The sequence below is a fragment of the Setaria viridis genome, chromosome 7, assembly GCF_005286985.2.
Source record: "Setaria viridis chromosome 7, Setaria_viridis_v4.0, whole genome shotgun sequence".
Classification (NCBI taxonomy): Eukaryota; Viridiplantae; Streptophyta; class Magnoliopsida; order Poales; family Poaceae; genus Setaria; species Setaria viridis.
The window spans coordinates 30817541-30837905 of NC_048269.2; the positions used below are offsets into that span (position 1 = coordinate 30817541).

A 20365-nucleotide genomic window follows, 5' to 3' on the forward strand; every position below is an offset into this window, starting at 1 on the left:
GCAAAAGCTGTTGCTCACTTTCATCAGTGAAAGCTATAGGGAATGAATATAGCATAATCATTGCTTCTTGTTCCAATATCAATTTCGATAACATCAATCGCAGTTCTGCAAAGCCGCGCCGCGAGGAGCTTAGCAGAAGCTAGCTGAATCTTACATATGATATGCAAAAGCAAATTTGGCAGAAGCAGTTCCGTGAACAGCTGAACCCATTTTTTCAGGCTTATGTACAGGAGCACCTATTAATTATACGGGATATACTTAAACAGCGGCCGCCGCGCCACGCTTTTCTTCGTCCATTAAGCACCAGGGGATCGTTTGCAGGAGCTCTGATCACCGTGGCTGTTGGTGGCCTGATACCATGCTGAGATTGCTTCACGCGCTGCTCTTCATGCCGTCAGCTGAGTTGCCAGAGAAAGCCCAGTGCGGCTTGGCCAGGGTGCGCTTCAGAGCCTTCACTGACAGTGGGCTGTCCTTGCTCTGTTCGTCGCCAAATTACCAGTTAGAATCAGACGAAGTTTACAATGATTTCACAGCCGAGTTAAGGAAAACATTGTGAAATGGTCCGAGCATTTACCGTGAGGCAGGTTCCCTGCTGTACGTTGCAGACGGGGTAGTCATGGGGGCAGCAGCTGTAGTGGTCGTCGCAGCAGGTGGCGCCCTCGAGCGGGCAGCAACCCCAGGCGAAGCAGTACTTGCCGTACTCGTAGATGCAGCAGCAGGTGGTGCTCTCCGGGCACGAGTAGTAGTTGTCGCAGACGGTCGGCGGCGGGGTGGGGGACGGCGGCGTCGGGCCGGGGTTCGGGGGGTTGGCGCCCTTCTTCAGAGGGTACGAGGGCTCCACGGCGATGCCGCACTTGCCGCTGGACGACTTGACGTTGCGCTCCATCCGGATGTAGCCTTTCTCGCCCCAGCTGCCGCCCCACGAGTTCTTCACGATCCAGTAGTCCTTGCCGTTCTCTGTACCGTAGCCGACGGCTGTGACACCGTGGTCTAGCGCTGTTCCGCAGGTTCCGGTGAAGATACCCTGGGAGATCGGGAAATGATGATGATCAGTAGTTGAGTACACGGCAGATGATTCATGGAAATGGCAGTAGTACTAACAACAATGAATAATGGGATGGGGGGAAAGTAGATTTTTGCTGCCAATGCAATTGTTTGAAAGTGCCGATTTAATTTTATCACAAGGAAAGGCATGCAGAATCTTTATGTTCTGCTGGAAGTGGATGATAGATAGCTCACACCACTTCCTCCACTATGGTACTTACAGAAACTCATCTTTCTGAAAGCCCTTACAAGACACCGTAAAACTTTAACGTAACCATTAAAAATGCTTCACGACGAGGGGGCAGCACAGTCTTAGGAAAAAAAAACGGAGGAGCATGATTTGTGCGAAATGGTGGGGCGCTGAAGAACTATTGTATGGCAAAAGTTGGCTGATTGTAGTCTGGATCGTATAAAACTAAGCCAGGGTATGGACAAGGCATCATAATTGGTGTAGTTGTTGCGGCTTGCCGAGTGAGAACGGAATCATTCCTTCTAGTGAAAATAATCTTTGCTAAAGCGACATGAAGGACACGATTAAAGCAATTTGGTGACTCGACCTAACATGTGCATATCTTGTTCAAGGTTGATGCTCTTTATTTCTTTCTCCGTCACGGAGATACCATCACCTAACTGCCGCCTACTGATAAGCATAACCAAATAGTAGATGATTTCATTGTTTCATCTCTGAACTGAACCGCGTGACAGATGAATCCAACAGCAAGGTTAGTAATAATTACCGAGCTGTAGAGCTGGAATGCTCTGCCACTAGCCTCAATTGCAACACTGACGGGCTGGTGTGCAACGGCCTTCTGCAGACTCTTCTCGCTGTTCACCGGTACATCTTCATAGCTGTCGATCGTAACAACCTTTGCATTTTTCTGCGATCAACCCAACACACAAAAGCAATGGTAAGTAAAAATGTTGCTGGTTCTTGGAAGTTCAAGGGAAAACCATGGAGGCGAAAAATACCCTGTTGACGTCACACCGGTTGTCCTTGGCCTTGTAAGGGTAGTCCTCCTCTGTGTCGATTCCACCATTGTTGATGATGAACTGAAAAGCATAGTCCATCAGACCTCCATTGCACCCCTGGTTGTATGAAGTGTCACAGTCAACAAGCTCCTGCTCAGACAAGGAGATCAGGTCGCCCGTAACAATCTGGTTGATGCCCTCCACAGCTGCTATTGTTGAGAAAGCCCAGCAACTCCCTGGAAGAGATAAACAAAGATGAGATTCCAATACCATTATTCCATCAATATATTTTTTTATTCTACTAATCAATAAAAATGTAGGCAAGTAAAGACATAAAGGTGTAACATAAAAATAGTGAAAGCTACTTACAATACGTATGGAAAATATTTTTATGCTTAAAAGAAGAAATTAATGGTGATGGATAGGAAAACTGAGGTAGACAGGTGACCAATAGGAACGTGAAACGGTCTCAAGCGCCGTGATGAAAGTCGTTTCCAAGAGCCTATCTGGAAAAAAGGGACTAATGGGTCCATCAGTCCCACCAGCTTGACAACGACCGCTATTAGTGTTAAGATTTTTTGCCCCCTATTGCTCCTTCAAGCAAGGCCACTGGAGTTCACAAGGATGATGTCCACGTTCGATGAACCTACTTCCTTAGCATCTGTCCCCTTTGATGCAAAACCATAAAGATCAAGACAATAATACATCGGTCCCTCCTGCCTCCTTCGGTATTGATACATCGTTCCAGTTATAATAGTCACAATCAAGACACAATACCAGGTTATGGTAAATCAGACAAGAGTAATAGACAAGTAGTAAGAATGAATTAGCTAGACAAAGTTTGCAGGTTACAAAGAATCATCCAAGAAACCAGCTCTACGATTGCACAAACTAGTACCCCAAATAAAATATTGTGATTTTAAAGGCTTTTATTTGTTAGGCGTGACTCTGTAGTCCGAATTCAGAAGTATCCTAATCTTTGTAAACTCCACTCCATTTTTGAGCTTTGACGCATGATCATGAATAGCTAACTGCATAAACTTTGCCGTTGACCTTCAGGTAATCAAAACTACTGCAAGTTGACTGAATTCACTTCACAATTTTTCGTTAATCAAGGACCAAACAAACAAGCCCGGAGAATCTTCCTTTGTTCTAGAATTAAGGAGGGCAGCTTTTAGCAGCAGGAGATCGTCAACTAAAAAAGGGGGGGGGGATTAATTAAAATGGATAAGCTTACCGCAGCTGCCCTGGTCCTTGACCTCTGCGACGGCGCCCTTGGCCCTCCAGTCGACGGATTCCGGCAGCTCCTCGTTTTCTCCGGCGAGGTACCTGGCGCTGAGCTTCCTCTCCCTCTGCGGCTTGGTCATGACGCCGAGGTAGGTATCGCGGTACTCCTCGACGGTGAGGTCGGCGAAGCGGTTGAGCCCCAGGCGGAAGGAGTGGACGCCCGCGTCGGCGGCGGCGTTGTGGGCGTCGATGTAGCGGAGGTTGTCCTTGAACACCTGGTACCGGCGCTCCTCCTCCCCGATGGCGTTGTACGTCCTGCCGTGCGTGGCCATCCACTCCGCGTACATCCGCCGCGTCTCCTCCTCGCTGCGCTCCCCGTAGGACACGATCGACATGTCCGCCGCCGCGGCCAGCGACACCAGCAGCAGCAGCGCCGCCGCCGCTAGCGACGTCGTGGAGGGGGTACCCATCCCCGCTGCTGCTCCGAGAAGACTAGCTGAAGAGGAGGAGGAGGGAGCAGAGCAGGTGGATGATGGGAGCTGCGGAGTGAGAGGAGGTGGAGGCCTTCCTTTAATTTCCATGACTGGGTTGCTTTATACAAGTGGGGGCAGGGGAGTGGCGGGCCCAGATTCCACGATCCCTTTGTTTTTTTTTTCTCTCTCTCTCTATCTCTGCGGCTATCATTTTTGGCTATTTTGATCTGCTGGGGCAGTAGGATATTTTTTTCCGTTTGATTTTTATTGCTCGTGGAGGCGCCGACGTGGACAGGTGGGATTGGATTGAATTGAAGGCGAGCAATAACTTCTCTTTTTTTCTAGTTTTTTTTTACCAGGGTAGGCAATACTTTCTCTTGGCGTGTTGCTGTGAAATTTGTTTAGACTACTAGCTTAGTCCAAATGGTAATGCGAGATTAGTCAGTTTGTTAAATTACTAAGAGAGACGTGGGGGATGTTGCGTCGACAGTGGTGGATACAGACATGGAGGAGTGGAGAAGGGTGGTGACGAGGCGGTAACGTGGAGGTGGATGATTTTGACTGTGACCATTGTTTTATCTGTTTCTCACGAGTTTAATTAATCCGTTCGTGCTTCGGCTGCCGTAGTTTAAATCTTTAAATTAGTCATTTGCCGGATACACCAAAACAGGTTGAAAAACGACGGCACCTCTGGCCGCATTAGCTGAACGACCCGTTCCTCAAACACGAAAGCGTTGCGCAGCTGATCCGTGTCGGAGTGCACTTCTTCCGTGTTGATCTGTGGAGAACTTCACGGCAGTCGGCAGGAAGTTTTTCTTTTTTGCACCAATGGGAAACCGGTAAACTACGTCGCCTGGTATGGCGCACACACGTAGCAGTAGCTTGGACACGTTAAACTGCTTGCTGCAAGGTCACATGCCCTGGCACAGCCCGGTGAGGTATGGTCCTACGGCTACTTGGAGGGAGGAATGGAGGAGAAGGCGGCTAAGTGGAGGGAGGAGGGCCAAGTAAGGAAGCCAACCGGCTGCGCGGCTCCGAACGCGACGTCCTAACCACTGGAATACTATATAGAGTAGTAGAGATCGAGCAGAGAAGACGGGAGGCCCCCTCTTGCCGGCCTCTTGACGGAATGATGGATGGGGTGGCCATGGGAATGGAATCCGGTGGTTGAACGGAAAGAGGTGAGATGAGCGCCGGCCCCCACCCGCGACCAGGGATTCCTCATCCGATCGTCTGCGGTGTAAGATGCAGCGGACCAGCGGTGCACCGTGCACGGCTGCGCGCCCGTGCTGCGTTTACATGACCGTACACCGGTTACGGTAACACAAGCGCATCGATCAACGGTTAGTGTGGTTACTGTAAACAATCAATGCATGTACATGCATTGTTACTATAATCGGTAAGGGCGCGTCAATGCCTGCATTAGTATGTCACGTTCAAAGTGGCGAGTTCAATGCTAAGTTTGGGACAATTACGAGCCCACGTCTTCATGGCTGAATCTCAATCGAATGGTGCTGGTAAGCCATACTTGTAATGAACCTTAAGCCTAACTCTAATTCCTTAGCTCCATTAAGTCTTGGGGGGATCATAAACTCCTCAGTTAGAGCACAAATCTTCAAGAAGATGATGTCCATCGCAAAATAAATCCGTTTCAAAAACAGGAAAAAGGAAAACTGAGGTTTTAATATGGAAAACTCTTTAGAGAAAGAAGAAGAAAGATACTTTTTTTTTTATCGTATAGAAGTTTGGGGCAACATGAGGGACTACAGATCGTATCGCCGCAGCAGAGCACGCCGTGGGATCTTTAAACAAAAGATGCGGCTGCATCCGCATGGGTGTGGAATAGGAAAAGGCGATGTGCGTTCGTCGGTATCTCGGGGAAGACGGGCACCGGTAGGCTGAGCCGTGAGAAATCAGAAATCCTCTCACCGGTCCCGGAGAAAACGAGAGCCGTGAAAGGCGACGGTCACGATAACGAGTCAGCGACCCAGCAAAGCACGGCACCGTACCCCGTTCGGCCGTTCCATCGCTTGCACAGTGCCCCAGTCGAGGTACGGTCCTGTATGATGAATATTCCTGTACTATAGAATAGGCTTTTGATTTTTGTTTCTGTTTATCCTAATGATGGTAATATTGTCAGTAGTTGTTGTCCTTAGCTTAATTCTGCTGAAAATTCATCTTATTTTATGCCACATTTGCTAGACAGCGCAGCATGATTCGAGTTACGTCCATGATAAGCCTTCAGCAGCCGCTGAATGACTTATCAGTAGCAATGAATAACCAGGAGATGTTTTCTGCTAGATATTTGCGGCACTTGCATTATTTGATGTCCACGTCCCTGTCCACTTGCGAAACAAGCTAGCACTACCACACTGCCGTAAGGAGTTGAGGCTTGAAAGCATCAAAATACTACAGGCACAGAGGTAATGCCTGTCACGGCAGTCGGCGGTAGTAGCTCTCAAGTGGTAGGGCCTTGCCGCCGCGCGGCTCCGGATTAAAATTTATGTCACATCGAATATTTAAAGGCTAATTAGGAGGACTAAATATGAGCTAATTATAAAACTAATTACACAGATGAAGACTAATTCCCGAGACGAATCTATTAAGTCTAATTAATCCATCATTAGCACATATTTACTGTAGCACAACATTGTCAAATCATGAACTAATTAGGCTTAATAGATTCTTCTCGTAAATTAACCTCTATCTGTGCAATTGATTTTGTAATTAGTCTATATTTAATACTCCTAATTATTATCTAAACATTCGATGTGAAAGAAATTTTAAAAGTTTCTAAAGAAGCAAATGGTACCTCAGTCGGACTCACAGGCTCGCGCCCTCACTGACCACTCGCTCTCTCCATCTCCATCGCAGCCCAAAGGAAAATTGCGAGCCATACCATACCATGCTGGCCGACGCCAACCACTTGATGCAACTGCTGCAGCTTAGCTTATCTTCTGCGGTGGTGAAGTAACAATAAGGCCTTGGCCCTTGCCCGCCCAGCGCCCACTAGGCGTCTGTCAGATCTGATCCGGCTAATCCACTGGGACCGGGAGACTGGGACGGAGGCTGGCGGCGCGGGAAGGCGACGCAACGCAACTTGCGGCGGCCATGAACGTATCGGGTTGTCCCTCGAGAAGGGACGTCTAGGCATGTGCCCCGGCAGAATTGCAGGCAGAATCGATCGGCACCGGTAGAATTTTGTCTACGATGGAGAGGTACATGTTTAGGGTGTAAATGGATCGTGACTATCGTACTTCCTTTACAATTTAACTCAACTCAGCTCTATCTATTTTTAAATTTAAAATTATATATGATTATGATCCGATTCTTATAAAATCCGACCCTTAAATTAGAGGATCCTTCACCACCATTAAAGCACACTCGTGTGATGGGGCGTACTCTAGAGCCGTAACCCGTCGGGCAAACCATGTGCATGTGTAACAACTCCAGCCGCGCGCGGGTGCCGTAGCGTACCGTGGCCGGGTCAACCCAGACTGCCCGGCACGCAACCTTAGGCCACTCCTATGGCTATGAGGAATCGTGGAGGCGATAGGCCCAAACCCAACGATCCATGATCCATGGACGACGTGGAGGGCGGGAAGAATGGGTTTCCACTCCCCGTAACCAGCCATCTCGTGTCACGGCACGGCACGACGGCGGAATGGGCACCAACGCTGTATGGCACTGGAGCAGGCTGGCGGGATCCTTTCTTCTTCCTACGTGATTCCTGGGGTACGTCGCGTCTGTGAATTGGAGACCCTTTCAGTTCAATGCAAATGTGGACCGGCTGACTGATTCAAGCTGCACGAACGCACGGATATCTGGGTGCTTGCTAATTGCTATCCTAGCCAACGCAGGTGACGAAAGGGTTTCTAGGTTTCAAGGTTTGGGCAGCGATTCATCGGTGACTCACAGGTTCTCGGCCTCGGTTGGGAGTCGAGAATTTGAAACGATGAACTGCCGATGCAGAGTATATGGTCGCAAGGAAAAAAAAAAGAAATCAACAGTCCAAAAGTGGCAAGCTCCGTGCTCTCGGTAGCGGTAAATTCTATCCACTCGACGTGCCAAAACCATCCAACTGCATCAGGCCATGTCCGGATCAGGACCATCCGGACTCCGGATAACTAAAATCAGGTCCGGATAAGGCCCGCGGTCAATTCCTCTGAAAGGCTCTTCTTCATGCTCTCGAGCGTAACCCAACCTCAGACGCTAACCCAGCAGGCCACTGAGCAATCAAGCAATCAAGACATCCAGTCCAGCAGTGTTAAATTCAGAATCTCCGAGTAGCTGCATCAAGTGTGAACCCACCTGAGGTCGCAAGATGCCTCCGTTACGGCCAAAATAAAGCCAACCAAGCATCGGAGGAAAAATCTTTTTTCTTCTGTTTCAGCACGAAACGTCACATTAGTTTAACTTTAACAGCACTTTTTTTTTTCCTGTTGCTTTCTTGTACTGTCTGCACTCTTCCACCCTAGCCAAGCTTAGAACAAACATGCTCTGAACTGTGATGCGTTAAACCGTTAACCCAATCACGTCTCGCTCGGGATTGTTCCTGTGATTTTTTTCTCTCTCTTGCTTTTACCGTTTCGATGGCGTTACAGATCGTTCCCAAAAAGGGCTCCTGAATGTTTCGAAAATAGGAAAGGGAAAAAGGTAGGTGTTGAGATGCGGGCTGCTATGCCTGGATTTACCACTTTCCCATCTAGTAGACAAGCCCAATATGGGTTGGATTTGTCGGCGTGACGAGCGCTCAGTCGGGTTGGTACAGCCCAAGATATTTAGGGCCTGCTTCTTCGAATGACAACAAGAGCGGGCTTTTTGTTCCGGCTATCTCGTTGTCGTCGATCGCACCCTCGGGCCGGCCCTCCAGCGGACTCCTAAAAAAATGACAAACCAAGTCCATGCATCCTGGATATCTGAAGTCTGAACGTATATTTGACCCCCTCACTTCTGGAGTTCAGAACGGTCCCTAAATCTGCCGACTACGAGAAAATTCAGGAACGCTATCAGCAGGGAATTCTTTTAAAAGGATAGGGGTCAAAGATGAATTTAACAACAGAGCGATTAAGTTGTGTGAAGTAGATATCAATAAATACTTAGGAGATCTCTGACTGTGAAAATATGAAGGTAACAGCAGGTTCAGAGAAGCTGCGGAAGCGTTTCCCAGACGACCAATCTTTAACGTTAGGAATACCAAGACCAATCGACCACTACCGACATACAATTCGCGCAACGGAAACAAACAAAATGTAGTAAAGTGAAAACTGGATCATCATTATTTCTTACGAGTGTACAACCAATGCTTTGATTTCCAAACCACAAGACTTTCTGCAAGTCCCTGCTCTGATCTATTTTACACGAAAACAATATGCCTAAAAAATGCTATTCTACACGAAGGGGGTGGGAGGTATGGATAATTAAACTTTTATCTATTTTTTTTATACGTTGATACAGAGCGATTTAGATGAACAAGGGTCCAAGTTACATGTACTGATGATGACTTTATCTGTAGAGTCCAAAGAAATGAGCTGCTGAGCTGAGCTGGCTTCTGTTACTTTGGCAGCGGTTGGCACCGACGACGCGTAGAGGGATGCACCAGTGGGGAACTGGAGACTTTTGACAAATCCTGGGAGCAACAGCTGCCTGATTTGCTCTGACTTCTACCGTCCACAAAATTTTGATCCCTAGTGCTGATCTTCAGAGCTTGCTAGATTTGTTTGCTTCAGAGGCGTCTCTGGTTTGGCATTCTCCTGATGGGAACCAGTATTCAGAAGAGGAGGATCGATTTTCCATCTGCACCAAAATGTCACTTAATTAGACATCTACTTTAGGGAAAACAGTGTCAGTTCAACGTAGTTAGGTATATATGTGATCCCTGAAGCTAAATTCAAAATTGTTTGGTCATAATTGTAATTACGTACAAGTGCACAAGGGCTGAAACATGATAGTATTTGAATTTGGTCTGTTCAATTTGATTAGGCGTGCATTGACCAAAGTTCAAACTCTTTTCATATGGCCATCAGAGATGCCGACAAAAAATTCTAGTCCTCCCTTAGACTCCCAAAATCTTCTAATCTGAATTTGTGCGCATCTCAGACCACTAAACACCAAAGTACATACCAAACAACTGTACTACTGACATGTATCCAAAATAGAACATGACCAAGTTATGCAGATTTGCAAGAAAGCTAGTATATTTTTAGTAGTGATGATAGCTACGTAGTAGTGGTCTATTAGTGATTGAAAGGATATTGTTAATTGAAGTGATAGCTATGAATATTTAGAATGACCTGGCTCTGCTTTTGACACAACGCATACGACAGCTAGGTTAGGTGTAGGTGGGCATGTGGAGCAAATAGAGAGCCTTTTGGAGAAAGTAAGGTGTTCGTGATTAAACAACACGCACCACGACGATCACGAAATGATTTGATTGGAAATCTCTCCTTTTTTTTCTCAAGAAAATGTGTGTGTTCCTTGTTCATTATACAGGTCATTGTTCCACTTATATATTAAAAGAATCCTAAGGTTATGGCTGGATTTAGGGAACGCAGAAAAGGTGCCACGCTACGAGAAGGAAGGCACGAAGACGAAAGAAACAGGAACCGACACAAGCTCTGTTTCATGAAAATGGCAACCACCAGCGGGGGCAGGCAGGTAGCCGGGACAGAGATGGACAGATCACAATCTGTACAGAAAGAGTATTCTGTGACAGTGCTACTGGTACTCTCGTGGCAGTGTTCTTAGGCCCTCTCCCCGTTGGAGAGGGCCTTAAAAGAAGGTCCCTGTTATGCCCGGTCGGCATGTGATTAAGGCCTACACGAATTGCTTTCAAAGGGATCGCCCCCACCCTACCAAAGCGATTAGGAACACCATAACCATCACCCCCAACCATAATTTGCGCAACCAAACGTACCTCGTGTCGCACCACGAAACAAAATCTTAGATCTATAAGCATGCAACTAGCTCATTTTCTTTGCTTAAAAAGATAGCATGCGACTAGCTCATTTTTTTTTGCTTCAAAGGTTAAGCATGGGCAATTAATAATCACGCGGTAATACTAATTGCAGGCAATGGTAAGATTCAAATTCCAGACAAGGTCTCCGGCGAACTTACTCGTGTGGGAATTTGACGTCGTGGAGACTCTCTGACCGGAGCGACCACGCGAGCGCCGCCTGGGCGCAGCCGGCGAGCGGCTCGACGCGGCCGGCGTCGGTGACGAGCGCGAGCGGGCTGGCGGCGCGCGCGTCGGCGTCGTCGATGGCGGCGAGATCGCGCACCCACTGGGGCCGCTCCTTGGCGTCCTCCCACAGCACGCGCGCGCTCACCACGAAGCCGGTCCACTCCAGCCTGCTGGACAGCAGCATGTCGCTCCGGTTCACCGGCAGCACGGTCTCCTCCGACACGTGGTAGCCCACCAGCTTCCCCGCGGCGTCGCACGACGGCGCCTGGAGGAACGACTCGCTGGCGCCGTCGTCCTCGCCCAGTATGCCGACGGGCACGGCGCCCATGGTGCTCACCTTCTGCCCCTCGTCGAACAGCTCCGTCCGCAGGATGCTGTTCTCGTCGGCGAACACCACGATGCCGTCCATTCGCTTCGCCCGAATCTCCCTGTGCATTATTGATCAGCGATTCAGCGGTCAGGGAGATCTAAATTATGAGCAGGAGCTGTGCGAATGAATCAGCGAGAGGTGAGATCCCATCTCGTGGTTCGATCGAGGATGCGTACCTGAGGGCGTGCATTCGGAGGGACGCGGTGGAGTCGCCGGGGCCGGTGATGTGGAGGAAGTCGAGGTTGGAGCGGGAGAGCACGGCGGCGACGGCGTCGGTGCGGTGTCCCGGCTCGACGACGATCCACACGAGCTGGGCGTCGACGAGGCGGAGCGTGTGCGCCAAAGACGTCAGGGACGGCACCTGGAGCGCGGAGGTGGTGGTTGGGGTGACGGCAATGACGGGTCTCGGCGGCCCGGCGCCGCGGCGCTTGCTGCTGCGCTGCGCGTTCTGGACGGCGGCGAGGATGCGGTGGGCCTTGAGCAGCTCGTTGGGGTCCGGGTGCGGCCAGGAGCGGACGCGGATCGGGTGGCGCCCCACGAAGACGGGGCCGTGGTGGTGATGCGGGTGGGCGGCTCCGATCTCGGCGGCCACCGTGGTGGTGGTGGTGACGGTGGTCGTGGTCGTGGTCGTGGTGGTGATCGTGGCCGTCGTCGCGTTGCCGGCGCCGGCGAGCATGACGGGCGGGGACACGAGCGAGACGAGGTGCGCGGCGGGGTTGATGGGCGGCGTCGGCAGGAAGAGGAGGTACACGATGAGGCGCGAGAAGCGGAAGCCCACGGCCATGGAGGTGGCGCAGAAGAGCGCGTGCAGCAGCAGCCACGCCGCCGGCAGCGACGGCTTCGCCGGCTCCGGCGCCGCGTCGGGCGAACCCGCCGCGGGCGCCAGCCCCGGCCACAGCGGCCGCAGCAGCGGGAGCTTCATGCTGCCGCCGTCAAACGCGCGCACCAAGATCCCGCGCGCCCCCTGTCTCTCAGGCGCCGCGGCGAGCGCCTGCGTTCACCCCCGGCGATCTCGCAGCGTACGTGCTATGGCAGCGGGCGGTGGCAGTAGTCGGCGGAGGTGGTGTCGGGGGAGGCCCGGCTGGTGATATAGCGTGGCCCTGTTCACTCGTCGCGAACGCTGCCGCTGCTGCTGGAGGGCTAGGCGCTAAGCAGGGGGCAATTATTAGGAGCGCGGCAGCGGCAGGGGCAGGGGGGGAAGGGCAGCAGCGGCTGGTGGCGGATGGTGAGGTGGGGATGGCCGATGGCCCCCTGGGAATTTGGCAATTGGCAAGCGCGGCGCGGCGGGGGAGCAGCGCCGGTCTGGTGGTCTGGTGCGCCAAGAGCCCGGAGGGAAAAGGACACCCTCCCCAAGTGGGTGGGTTGGCAGGCTGACGGTGGCCTCCAGAAAGGGTCGGAATATTTCGGCCGTTAGGCAGTGTGTGTGGACAGGAAAACACGCTTTCGTTTCGTCCAGCCAAGCCATCCCGTCATAAAAAAAAGGCCATTTACTTTAGTCAAGGCTCAGAGTATTGAGTACAAGTAAACGCCCTGAGTTCCAAAACTGGGTTACTGCCAGTAAAAGTAAACGCCATGACTGGATCAGTGCTTCCAAAACTGGGTTACTGCCAGTAAAAGTAAACGCCATGACTGGATCAGTGCTTCCTATCCCTGGTTAGTGGAATCCTAATCTGACGTGCGGCGGGCGAGTGATCTGGTACTGTGATCAATGTGCGCGATGCGGTGGCAGCTGCTGCTGCTGCGTTCTTCATTCTTCTGGAGCGACGCGCGAACCGACGGTGCCGCTCCGACAACCCGCAATAAATTCGGTTCGTATTCCGCGTCGTCGCCGTGCGCCCCTGCCGCAGAACTCGAGCGCGCCATCATATGCAGCAGAGCAGGTCATGGCAGAAGCGTAAAGCAACTCGACCCGCCCAGGACACAGGACGCGCTAGACACGGCGGCCGGCCGCAGTGTTCGATCAGATCCTGAACCTGAACGGCGGCGAGCCCATTCCAAGCTTTCCTTTGATCCTTTCCGACGTAAGAATGCAGACAGGATTTACCCGCTGAAGTTTACAGTCTGATTGCCGACAGTGCATGGCTGCATTCCCTTTCCTCACCTTTTCATTGTTTGAGCTTGATGTGGAAAGAGTTGGGTGATCAGCTGCTACTGCAGTGGCAGAACTTGTGGTACTACTTGTAATACCAAATAAACTGCTAGCACCCGCGTGGCCTTTTTAAGAGCATGTTTGTCTAAATTTTAGCCCTATCACATTATATGTTTGGATACTAATTAGGGAGTATTAAATATAGATTAATTATAAAAATAATTGTACAAATGGAGGCTAATTCGCGAGACGAATCTATTAAGCCTAATTAGTTTATGATTTGACAATGTGGTGCTACAATAACTATTTGCTAATAATGGATTAATTAGACTTAATAGATTTATCTCACGAATTAGCCCAAGACTTCTGCAATTAGTTTTATAATTAACTCATATTTAGTCCTCCAATTAGCATCCTAACGTGACAGGAGCTAAACTTTAACTCTAAATATCCAAACAGCTCCAGAACTGCCGCGGAATTTCCTTGTCGCTTTTATAGGGGATGGCATTCACGTGCGAGCCCATGAGCGGCAATGCATTCCGGATCCAATACCAAACCTGGATTTAAGAATAAATGTAGCAACTGTAGCATGATCTGCATGTCATTTACATCCCCATGCTGCTAATCTCCTCACTCTATTTCTTTTCACGGTCGCCCGGTCGGAGTCCAAGATCTGCTCGGGTTTCAATGCTGGCTGGAAGCCCGTACGAGGCTGCCAGTCATTTTTCCTTTTCCCTTTTAAGCCCTTGTTCTCTTACCTCCAAACTCCCAACTTTAACACTATGCAAAAAGAAGATTCTCCATCACATCAAACTTGCGGTACATGCATGGAGTACTAAATGTAGACGAAATCAAAAACTATTTGCACAGTTTTGTTGTACTTTGCGAGACGAATCTTTTAAGCCTAATTAGTCAATATTTGAACAATAATTCACAAATACAAACGAAACGCTACAGTGTTGCTACAGTAATTTGGCACCTCCCAAATTCGCGAAGTAAACAAGGGCTAAGAAAACAAAACGTTCGTGCCTGCCAGAAGCCAGATTCGCTGTCCGAAACTGAAAGAAGCAAGTTGCAAACGAGCTCGAGGTGTCTTTTTGGTTGATAGAAGCCAGTTACCTTCACAAAGCAGGAAAGCTGCCGCTCCATTCGTTTCAGAGCCTGCTTGTACGACTCGATGGATGGATCTCTTGCAAGAAGAGAAACAGATGGAAGACGGGGCAGTACAGGACAGTACGAAGTAGCTCAACACATTGAAGCCACGCAGTGTGCAAACGACATGGGAGCTTGCTTGACGAAACGGAAGCTCGGCCGGTACAGATCCAGCTGAGTCCGGCGAAGTTATCAAGGACTGTTTGCACACGCGCCTGATGCCCCCCGATCTGATCGATTGTCAACGGTCTAGCACATCCACCTCCATCAGGGTACATAGTACAGACAAAATCTGCAATGCAAATGGACGCAGATGACATAAGCGGGTCCCAGTCTTTCTGGTGGATACCTTCTCCTCGCTACACATACGCAGCCTGGTGTGACGCTCATCACCACCGGCTGGCCAAGGCTAGCTTCCGTTGGTGAATACTGCATCTGAACTACCAGTCCTTCGTCTAACAAACAACTCGGTGGTAGGAGAAGACCAGCAGACCGATCGAGCATTATTCTTAATCCAGTACCAATTCTGTCTCCTTTCTCTGTCCTACTGCTAAAAACCTAAAACGGAGTACATTCAGAAGTGTTTCGAGGTTTGAACAGTTCTTTTCGTCGTGGAAGTCTGAATGAACATCTGTTCTGCCTAGTCCAACGTACTGACCGTTCGGTGAAACGTGAACGTAGAGCATACACATCATCACTAGCACAATATAATTCATAGTATGACCATATGAGTAGCATGCGTCACTCGCTAATATTTCTTTCCTTCCCCTTTCTGACATCTTTTTTATTGTTTAGGATGCCATATGCTCAAGTGCTCATCATAATTACTGGCTAACAGCTAGCTAGCTCATGGGATGGGATTAATCATTTCCTGACGAAAAAGCGACGTCTGGGTTGCAATTAGGTGGAGTCTTTGGGTCTGTCTCTCTTCTCTTTCCCTTCCTCTGCCGCTGCTGCTGATCTCCATGCTTTTAAGCATTAACTAATCCCCGTTACCTTCTTTAGGCGCCACTGGTTGGAGTAGTGGTTGGAGCGTCCTCGCTTACGCTAAACGCCGGCCGTGCCCAGCCACGAGATCGATGGCAAAACGAAATGCTTTCACCTCAAGGGAACGGAGAAAAACAGGAAGCCGTGCTGTGCCTATGTGCAAACTGGAAATTCTTTGCTGTGTAGTTACACTTACTGCGAGGAAGTGAAGAAGCAAAGCAACAGTAGGTAAGAGTAAAAACCATCTACCATTGCATCTCCGTGCCGACAGGGAAGCAGCGCTGCAGCGGGGACAGGTTGCTCCAGTAATCATCGAAGGGAGCGTGCTGTTTCCCCTGCAGAAAGGCGGTTGCTTGGTCCTCCCTTTTTCCAGTCTTTGCATCCGGAAACGACTCGCTAACCACCATTAACTATTTTCTCTGTACTGATCTCATGCTCTGATTGAGCCTGCACATGTCTGAAACTGTGGCGGTGCGCGTTCTGCAGTGGTCTACAGTGCCACCTGGGGAGGAAGAAAACGGGGCAATTGTTTGCTTGTTTTCAGGGACAATTCTGCATGTTAGTACATTGGTAGCGAAAGGCCTTTGTTTTTGTTTAGAGAAAAAAGGGGGACTTTCCGGTCCAGATTCCATGAGTATTCGACAATTTTTTCTGGTATCGTGTGCAATCATCACGTAATCTTCGGCCTTTTGCGATGCGATTTTGCTGTAGACTTTGTAAGAAAAGGGCTGGGATGATCCATGCTTAAGCTTCAATCCTCCATATTGATCTGTTTCCATTTCATGCGGTTGGACCAAAAATGGAAACTACTAGTTTGATCAGACGTACCAAAAAATGGGAAAAGTATCCGTAGCTACAGTTTCAAGTGATACTGAAGGGACTCAATCGAATATAATGATAATATACTTTGCTTGTAAGTATAGCGACATTGTTAACAGTAATATCAGTTGATTGCAATAAACAGCCTAATTCAGTGCTTGTGAGCCTGATAGGTTTGCTGTGACCTTCTTCAGTGACTCGTCTACTGTAAAAAATCTCACTGCTGGACTTGCCGAAGTTTGTGATTTCTAGTGTCCATCAGTTCAGCAAAAAACTTGTAAGGTAAAAATTGTAGACTCCACTTCCCTTGTCTGTACTTGTGCTCCAACAAATCCTATAATTGGCGCACGATCAGAGCTAACTAATGACTCTAATTTTAGCCCAATCACTGTGTTGGCCACCACCAGGAACGAAACGATGGCTAGCTCTCTATCTCACGCTCGCAACAAAAATGCAAGGGATGCACACTAGCTTTTCTTGCTGCCGGCGACGAACGCCGTGGAGCCGATAGCTCCGGTATCTCGGCACTTGTATTTCACTAGACTCGGCAAAATGAACAGAGGAGCGCAGGGGCTACAAATAGGCCACGGACTTGCCAGGAGCACTCCTCCACATCCGGCCTTCCTGCCATGATCCGCATGACATGCACAACGTCGTCGTGAGCCATTCGCTCTCCCGGACAACGTGGCCATCTTCATGCAGATCGGCACCCGCACACACGACCCACTCCGTCCACTAACAAACTAGCGATTGCTACGTAACTACCTACACACACGCATGTACACGACATGCAGCTGAACCTGACCCTATGGACCTAACCAGACTCAAACAAACTGCAACGCACGCACGCACGCGACCTGACTCAGACGCGCCACCATGAACACACCATGGCACGGCACACTCGCACGCCACCATGAACACGCCGTGGCGGGTTTATTCCTAACAATCTCCTCCTAAACTCGACACGGCGGAACTCGATCTTCATAGCAGCGTTGCTTCCTCGTCGACGTCGGCGTACAACGCCTTCTCCTTCTTCTTCGGGCAATCACGCGCCATATGCCCGCGCATGCCGCAGTCGAAGCAACGACCGCGGTAGCGACTCCTCCCGCTCCTGGAACTTGTGCTGCTTCCGCCGTCGTCGTCGTCCTGGCCGCCGCCACCGTGACCGCCATTGCCACGACGTCCGCCTCCTCCACGCGACCGCGCCTCCCACTGAGCCTTCGTCAGCAGCAGCTGGCCATCGTGCGCAACCTTGGGCACCAGCTCCAGCTCCGCGTCCGCCTCCTCTGCCACCTGCAGCTGGCCGACAAGCTCGTCCAGCGTCATGGCGTTGAGGTCACCGTGGATCTCAATTGAGACCGCCACCTGCTTCAGCTTCTTTGGCACGGAGCGCAACACCTTGCGCACCACCCGAGCGTCCGGCAGCACCTCGCCAAAGTCCTTCAGCCTCGCCGTCAGCCGCTCGACGCGCACGCCGAAGTCCCCGACCGACTCGCCGTCCGTGAATGCCAGATTCTCAAACTCCTTCATCAAGCGTTGCACGTTCGCCGCCTTGACTCGATCGTCGCCGCCTCGGAGCCGCTTGATGCTCGCCCAGGCCTCCTTCGCCGACGGCTTCACCACCAGCGCCGCCCGCATGTCCGGCGGCACGCCACGGCAGATCGCCGCCAGCGCCTTCCGGTCTTGAGCTCTGTCCTTGCTCTCCTCCTCCACCTTGTCCCATAATTCCAAGGCCTCGAGGGAGAGCTGCATCACCAGCGCCCACTCTTGATAGTTGCCCTTCGTCAGCATCGGGAATTCCACGACGCCGCCGGCCGCCAGGAGCCGCTCGCCGCCGCTTGAGCTGGAGCCCTCCTGTTTGGTCGCGTCGCCGATCTTCGCCATGATCTAACACGGCTCTGGTACCAAATGTTGGCCACCACCAGGAACGAAACGATGGCTAGCTCTCTATCTCACGCTCGCAACAAAAATGCAAGGGATGCACACTAGCTTTTCTTGCTGCCGGCGACGAACGCCGTGGAGCCGATAGCTCCGGTATCTCGGCACTTGTATTTCACTAGACTCGGCAAAATGAACAGAGGAGCGCAGGGGCTACAAATAGGCCACGGACTTGCCAGGAGCACTCCTCCACATCCGGCCTTCCTGCCATGATCCGCATGACATGCACAACGTCGTCGTGAGCCATTCGCTCTCCCGGACAACGTGGCCATCTTCATGCAGATCGGCACCCGCACACACGACCCACTCCGTCCACTAACAAACTAGCGATTGCTACGTAACTACCTACACACACGCATGTACACGACATGCAGCTGAACCTGACCCTATGGACCTAACCAGACTCAAACAAACTGCAACGCACGCACGCACGCGACCTGACTCAGACGCGCCACCATGAACACACCATGGCACGGCACACTCGCACGCCACCATGAACACGCCGTGGCGGGTTTATTCCTAACACACTGGACACATCAAACTTTAGCTCCACCATTAAACCAGGCACTTATTTGTTCCTGTTCATGCTCTTTCCTGACAATCCACCAGCATAAAACTAGAGGACAGCAATCATTTGGGGTCGTAGTACACCCCCACTGAGCCCATAACCAACTTCTTTGACTTATGGGCAGCTCAGGCCAAACCTCCAGCTGTGCAGAAACATGGCCCTAACATTAGGCCACTGAAGACCCAAGCTTTGGATTGACGTTACATGTCCCTCTTTTGCTGGGCATCTCATTTCTGTTCGGATCGTGTTGCATGATCTTGGACCATTCTACAATAAATTCCTCGACTTGCAGAGCCCAATCCGATATCAGGTTGCATAACAGATTTTGTCGGTCAGGATACAGTGGTGAAAGCACCAGGAGTAACTTGAGCAGTAGAAATATGAGTGTTGGACTTCAGAGTTCAGACTGAAGACAGAGTGTTATTTTTATTGCAAGATAACCGAGCAGTTCGTCTGCCAGCTCGCTGAAAGATGACCCGGGCTCCGAGCAATTCCCGCACATGGTTCACAACTCAACTCCAGCGGCGAAAACGTTTTGCAGGAGAGAGAGGAGGAGACCAGCTGCCGAGCTGTACTGCTTTTCTAATGGTATCAGTTCAGGAAGGTCCATGCCTTTGCTTTGGGTTGAAACAATATAATGGAGAGAAAAGGGTACGGGTACAGCTAGTCATTGGGAGGTCCTGATCGACGCTGATGCACGAGCAGACGCTTAAAAGCAGGGGAATGGAAGATTCCTCCTCCTCCTCGCCCCAGAATGCCGGCCGGCGGCCACACGGGTTGCTGCCTCGCTAATTTTCCTCACGAAATGGTCCGTCAGATGGCATGAGACAGTGGAGTTGGTCGAGTCAAATTGTCGGCGTATGGGAATCGGACACCGCATGTTTTCTCGTATTCTGGAGATGGCGGCTTCTCCTCTGTTTCTTTTTTCCCCCCCTTTCACAACACAAAGCCAGTAGGCATCTGGAGAGAGTAGTGAGTAGTTTTTGAACATAGAGAGTGGTGAGTAGTTGAGTAGGTCGCGTTCAAATTGATTTGGTGAACGCATGATACTTGCTCTTCTTAAGACACTACCTTTCAGTGTAATCAAGTCAGATCGCATTCGAATCAAACTGAAAACTATGCGTGTAATACTTGCAGCTGCAGTCTTGTGCAGTGCCATACCATCTGTTTTATTAAAAGGGCAACAACAATGAGGAACTAACCTCAATCAGAATACGCCAGTCTTGTGCAGCTTAAAGAGCTGAGTCACTTCAACTACCCCCTCTAATATGCTGGTCATCTTGTCGAGGTAATTATGCTGGTCTGCAAGGTGCAGGACGAGCGGTAGATGGAAGTTAAGCATGTGCCCAATAGTTGGTCACTTTGCAAACATGTAGCATAACTCTGAGTGGGAAACAAAAGACAATCATTTTGTCATGCCTGGCAAATGGTAGTTACCAAAATTATGAATTGTTAGAACCATGAAGCTTTCCTTTGTTTTCATTCTCAAATCTCAACCTACCATTTCCAGTTCTGTTTCCAAGGAAAAATGGTTTTGGCGACATTT

The 20365-nt window shown here is 50.3% G+C and overlaps 3 protein-coding genes across 3 annotated transcripts; all 3 read right to left on the reverse strand.

Moving 5' to 3' along the window:
- Nucleotides 1–49: 49 nt before the first annotated feature.
- LOC117863724 (oryzain alpha chain) lies at nt 50–3819 on the reverse strand. Its single transcript, XM_034747549.2, has 5 exons — nt 3251–3819; nt 2014–2249; nt 1782–1922; nt 575–1024; nt 50–477 (listed from the first exon to the last, which is right to left on the reverse strand). The coding sequence occupies exons 1-5, from the start codon at nt 3708–3710 to the stop codon at nt 373–375; spliced, it is 1392 nt and encodes a 463-aa protein (XP_034603440.1). The 5' UTR covers nt 3711–3819; the 3' UTR covers nt 50–372.
- A 5150-nt stretch (nt 3820–8969) lies between these two features.
- LOC117865299 (probable glucuronosyltransferase Os04g0650300) lies at nt 8970–12588 on the reverse strand. Its single transcript, XM_034749455.2, has 3 exons — nt 11443–12588; nt 10830–11324; nt 8970–9509 (listed from the first exon to the last, which is right to left on the reverse strand). Exons 1-3 carry the CDS (start codon nt 12186–12188, stop codon nt 9401–9403), a joined length of 1350 nt encoding a protein of 449 aa, XP_034605346.1. The 5' UTR covers nt 12189–12588; the 3' UTR covers nt 8970–9400.
- A 3871-nt stretch (nt 12589–16459) lies between these two features.
- LOC117864873 (uncharacterized) lies at nt 16460–18773 on the reverse strand. Its single transcript, XM_034748946.2, has one exon. The coding sequence runs from the start codon at nt 18195–18197 to the stop codon at nt 17295–17297; it is 903 nt and encodes a 300-aa protein (XP_034604837.1). The 5' UTR covers nt 18198–18773; the 3' UTR covers nt 16460–17294.
- Between the last annotated feature and the right edge of the window lie 1592 nt (nt 18774–20365).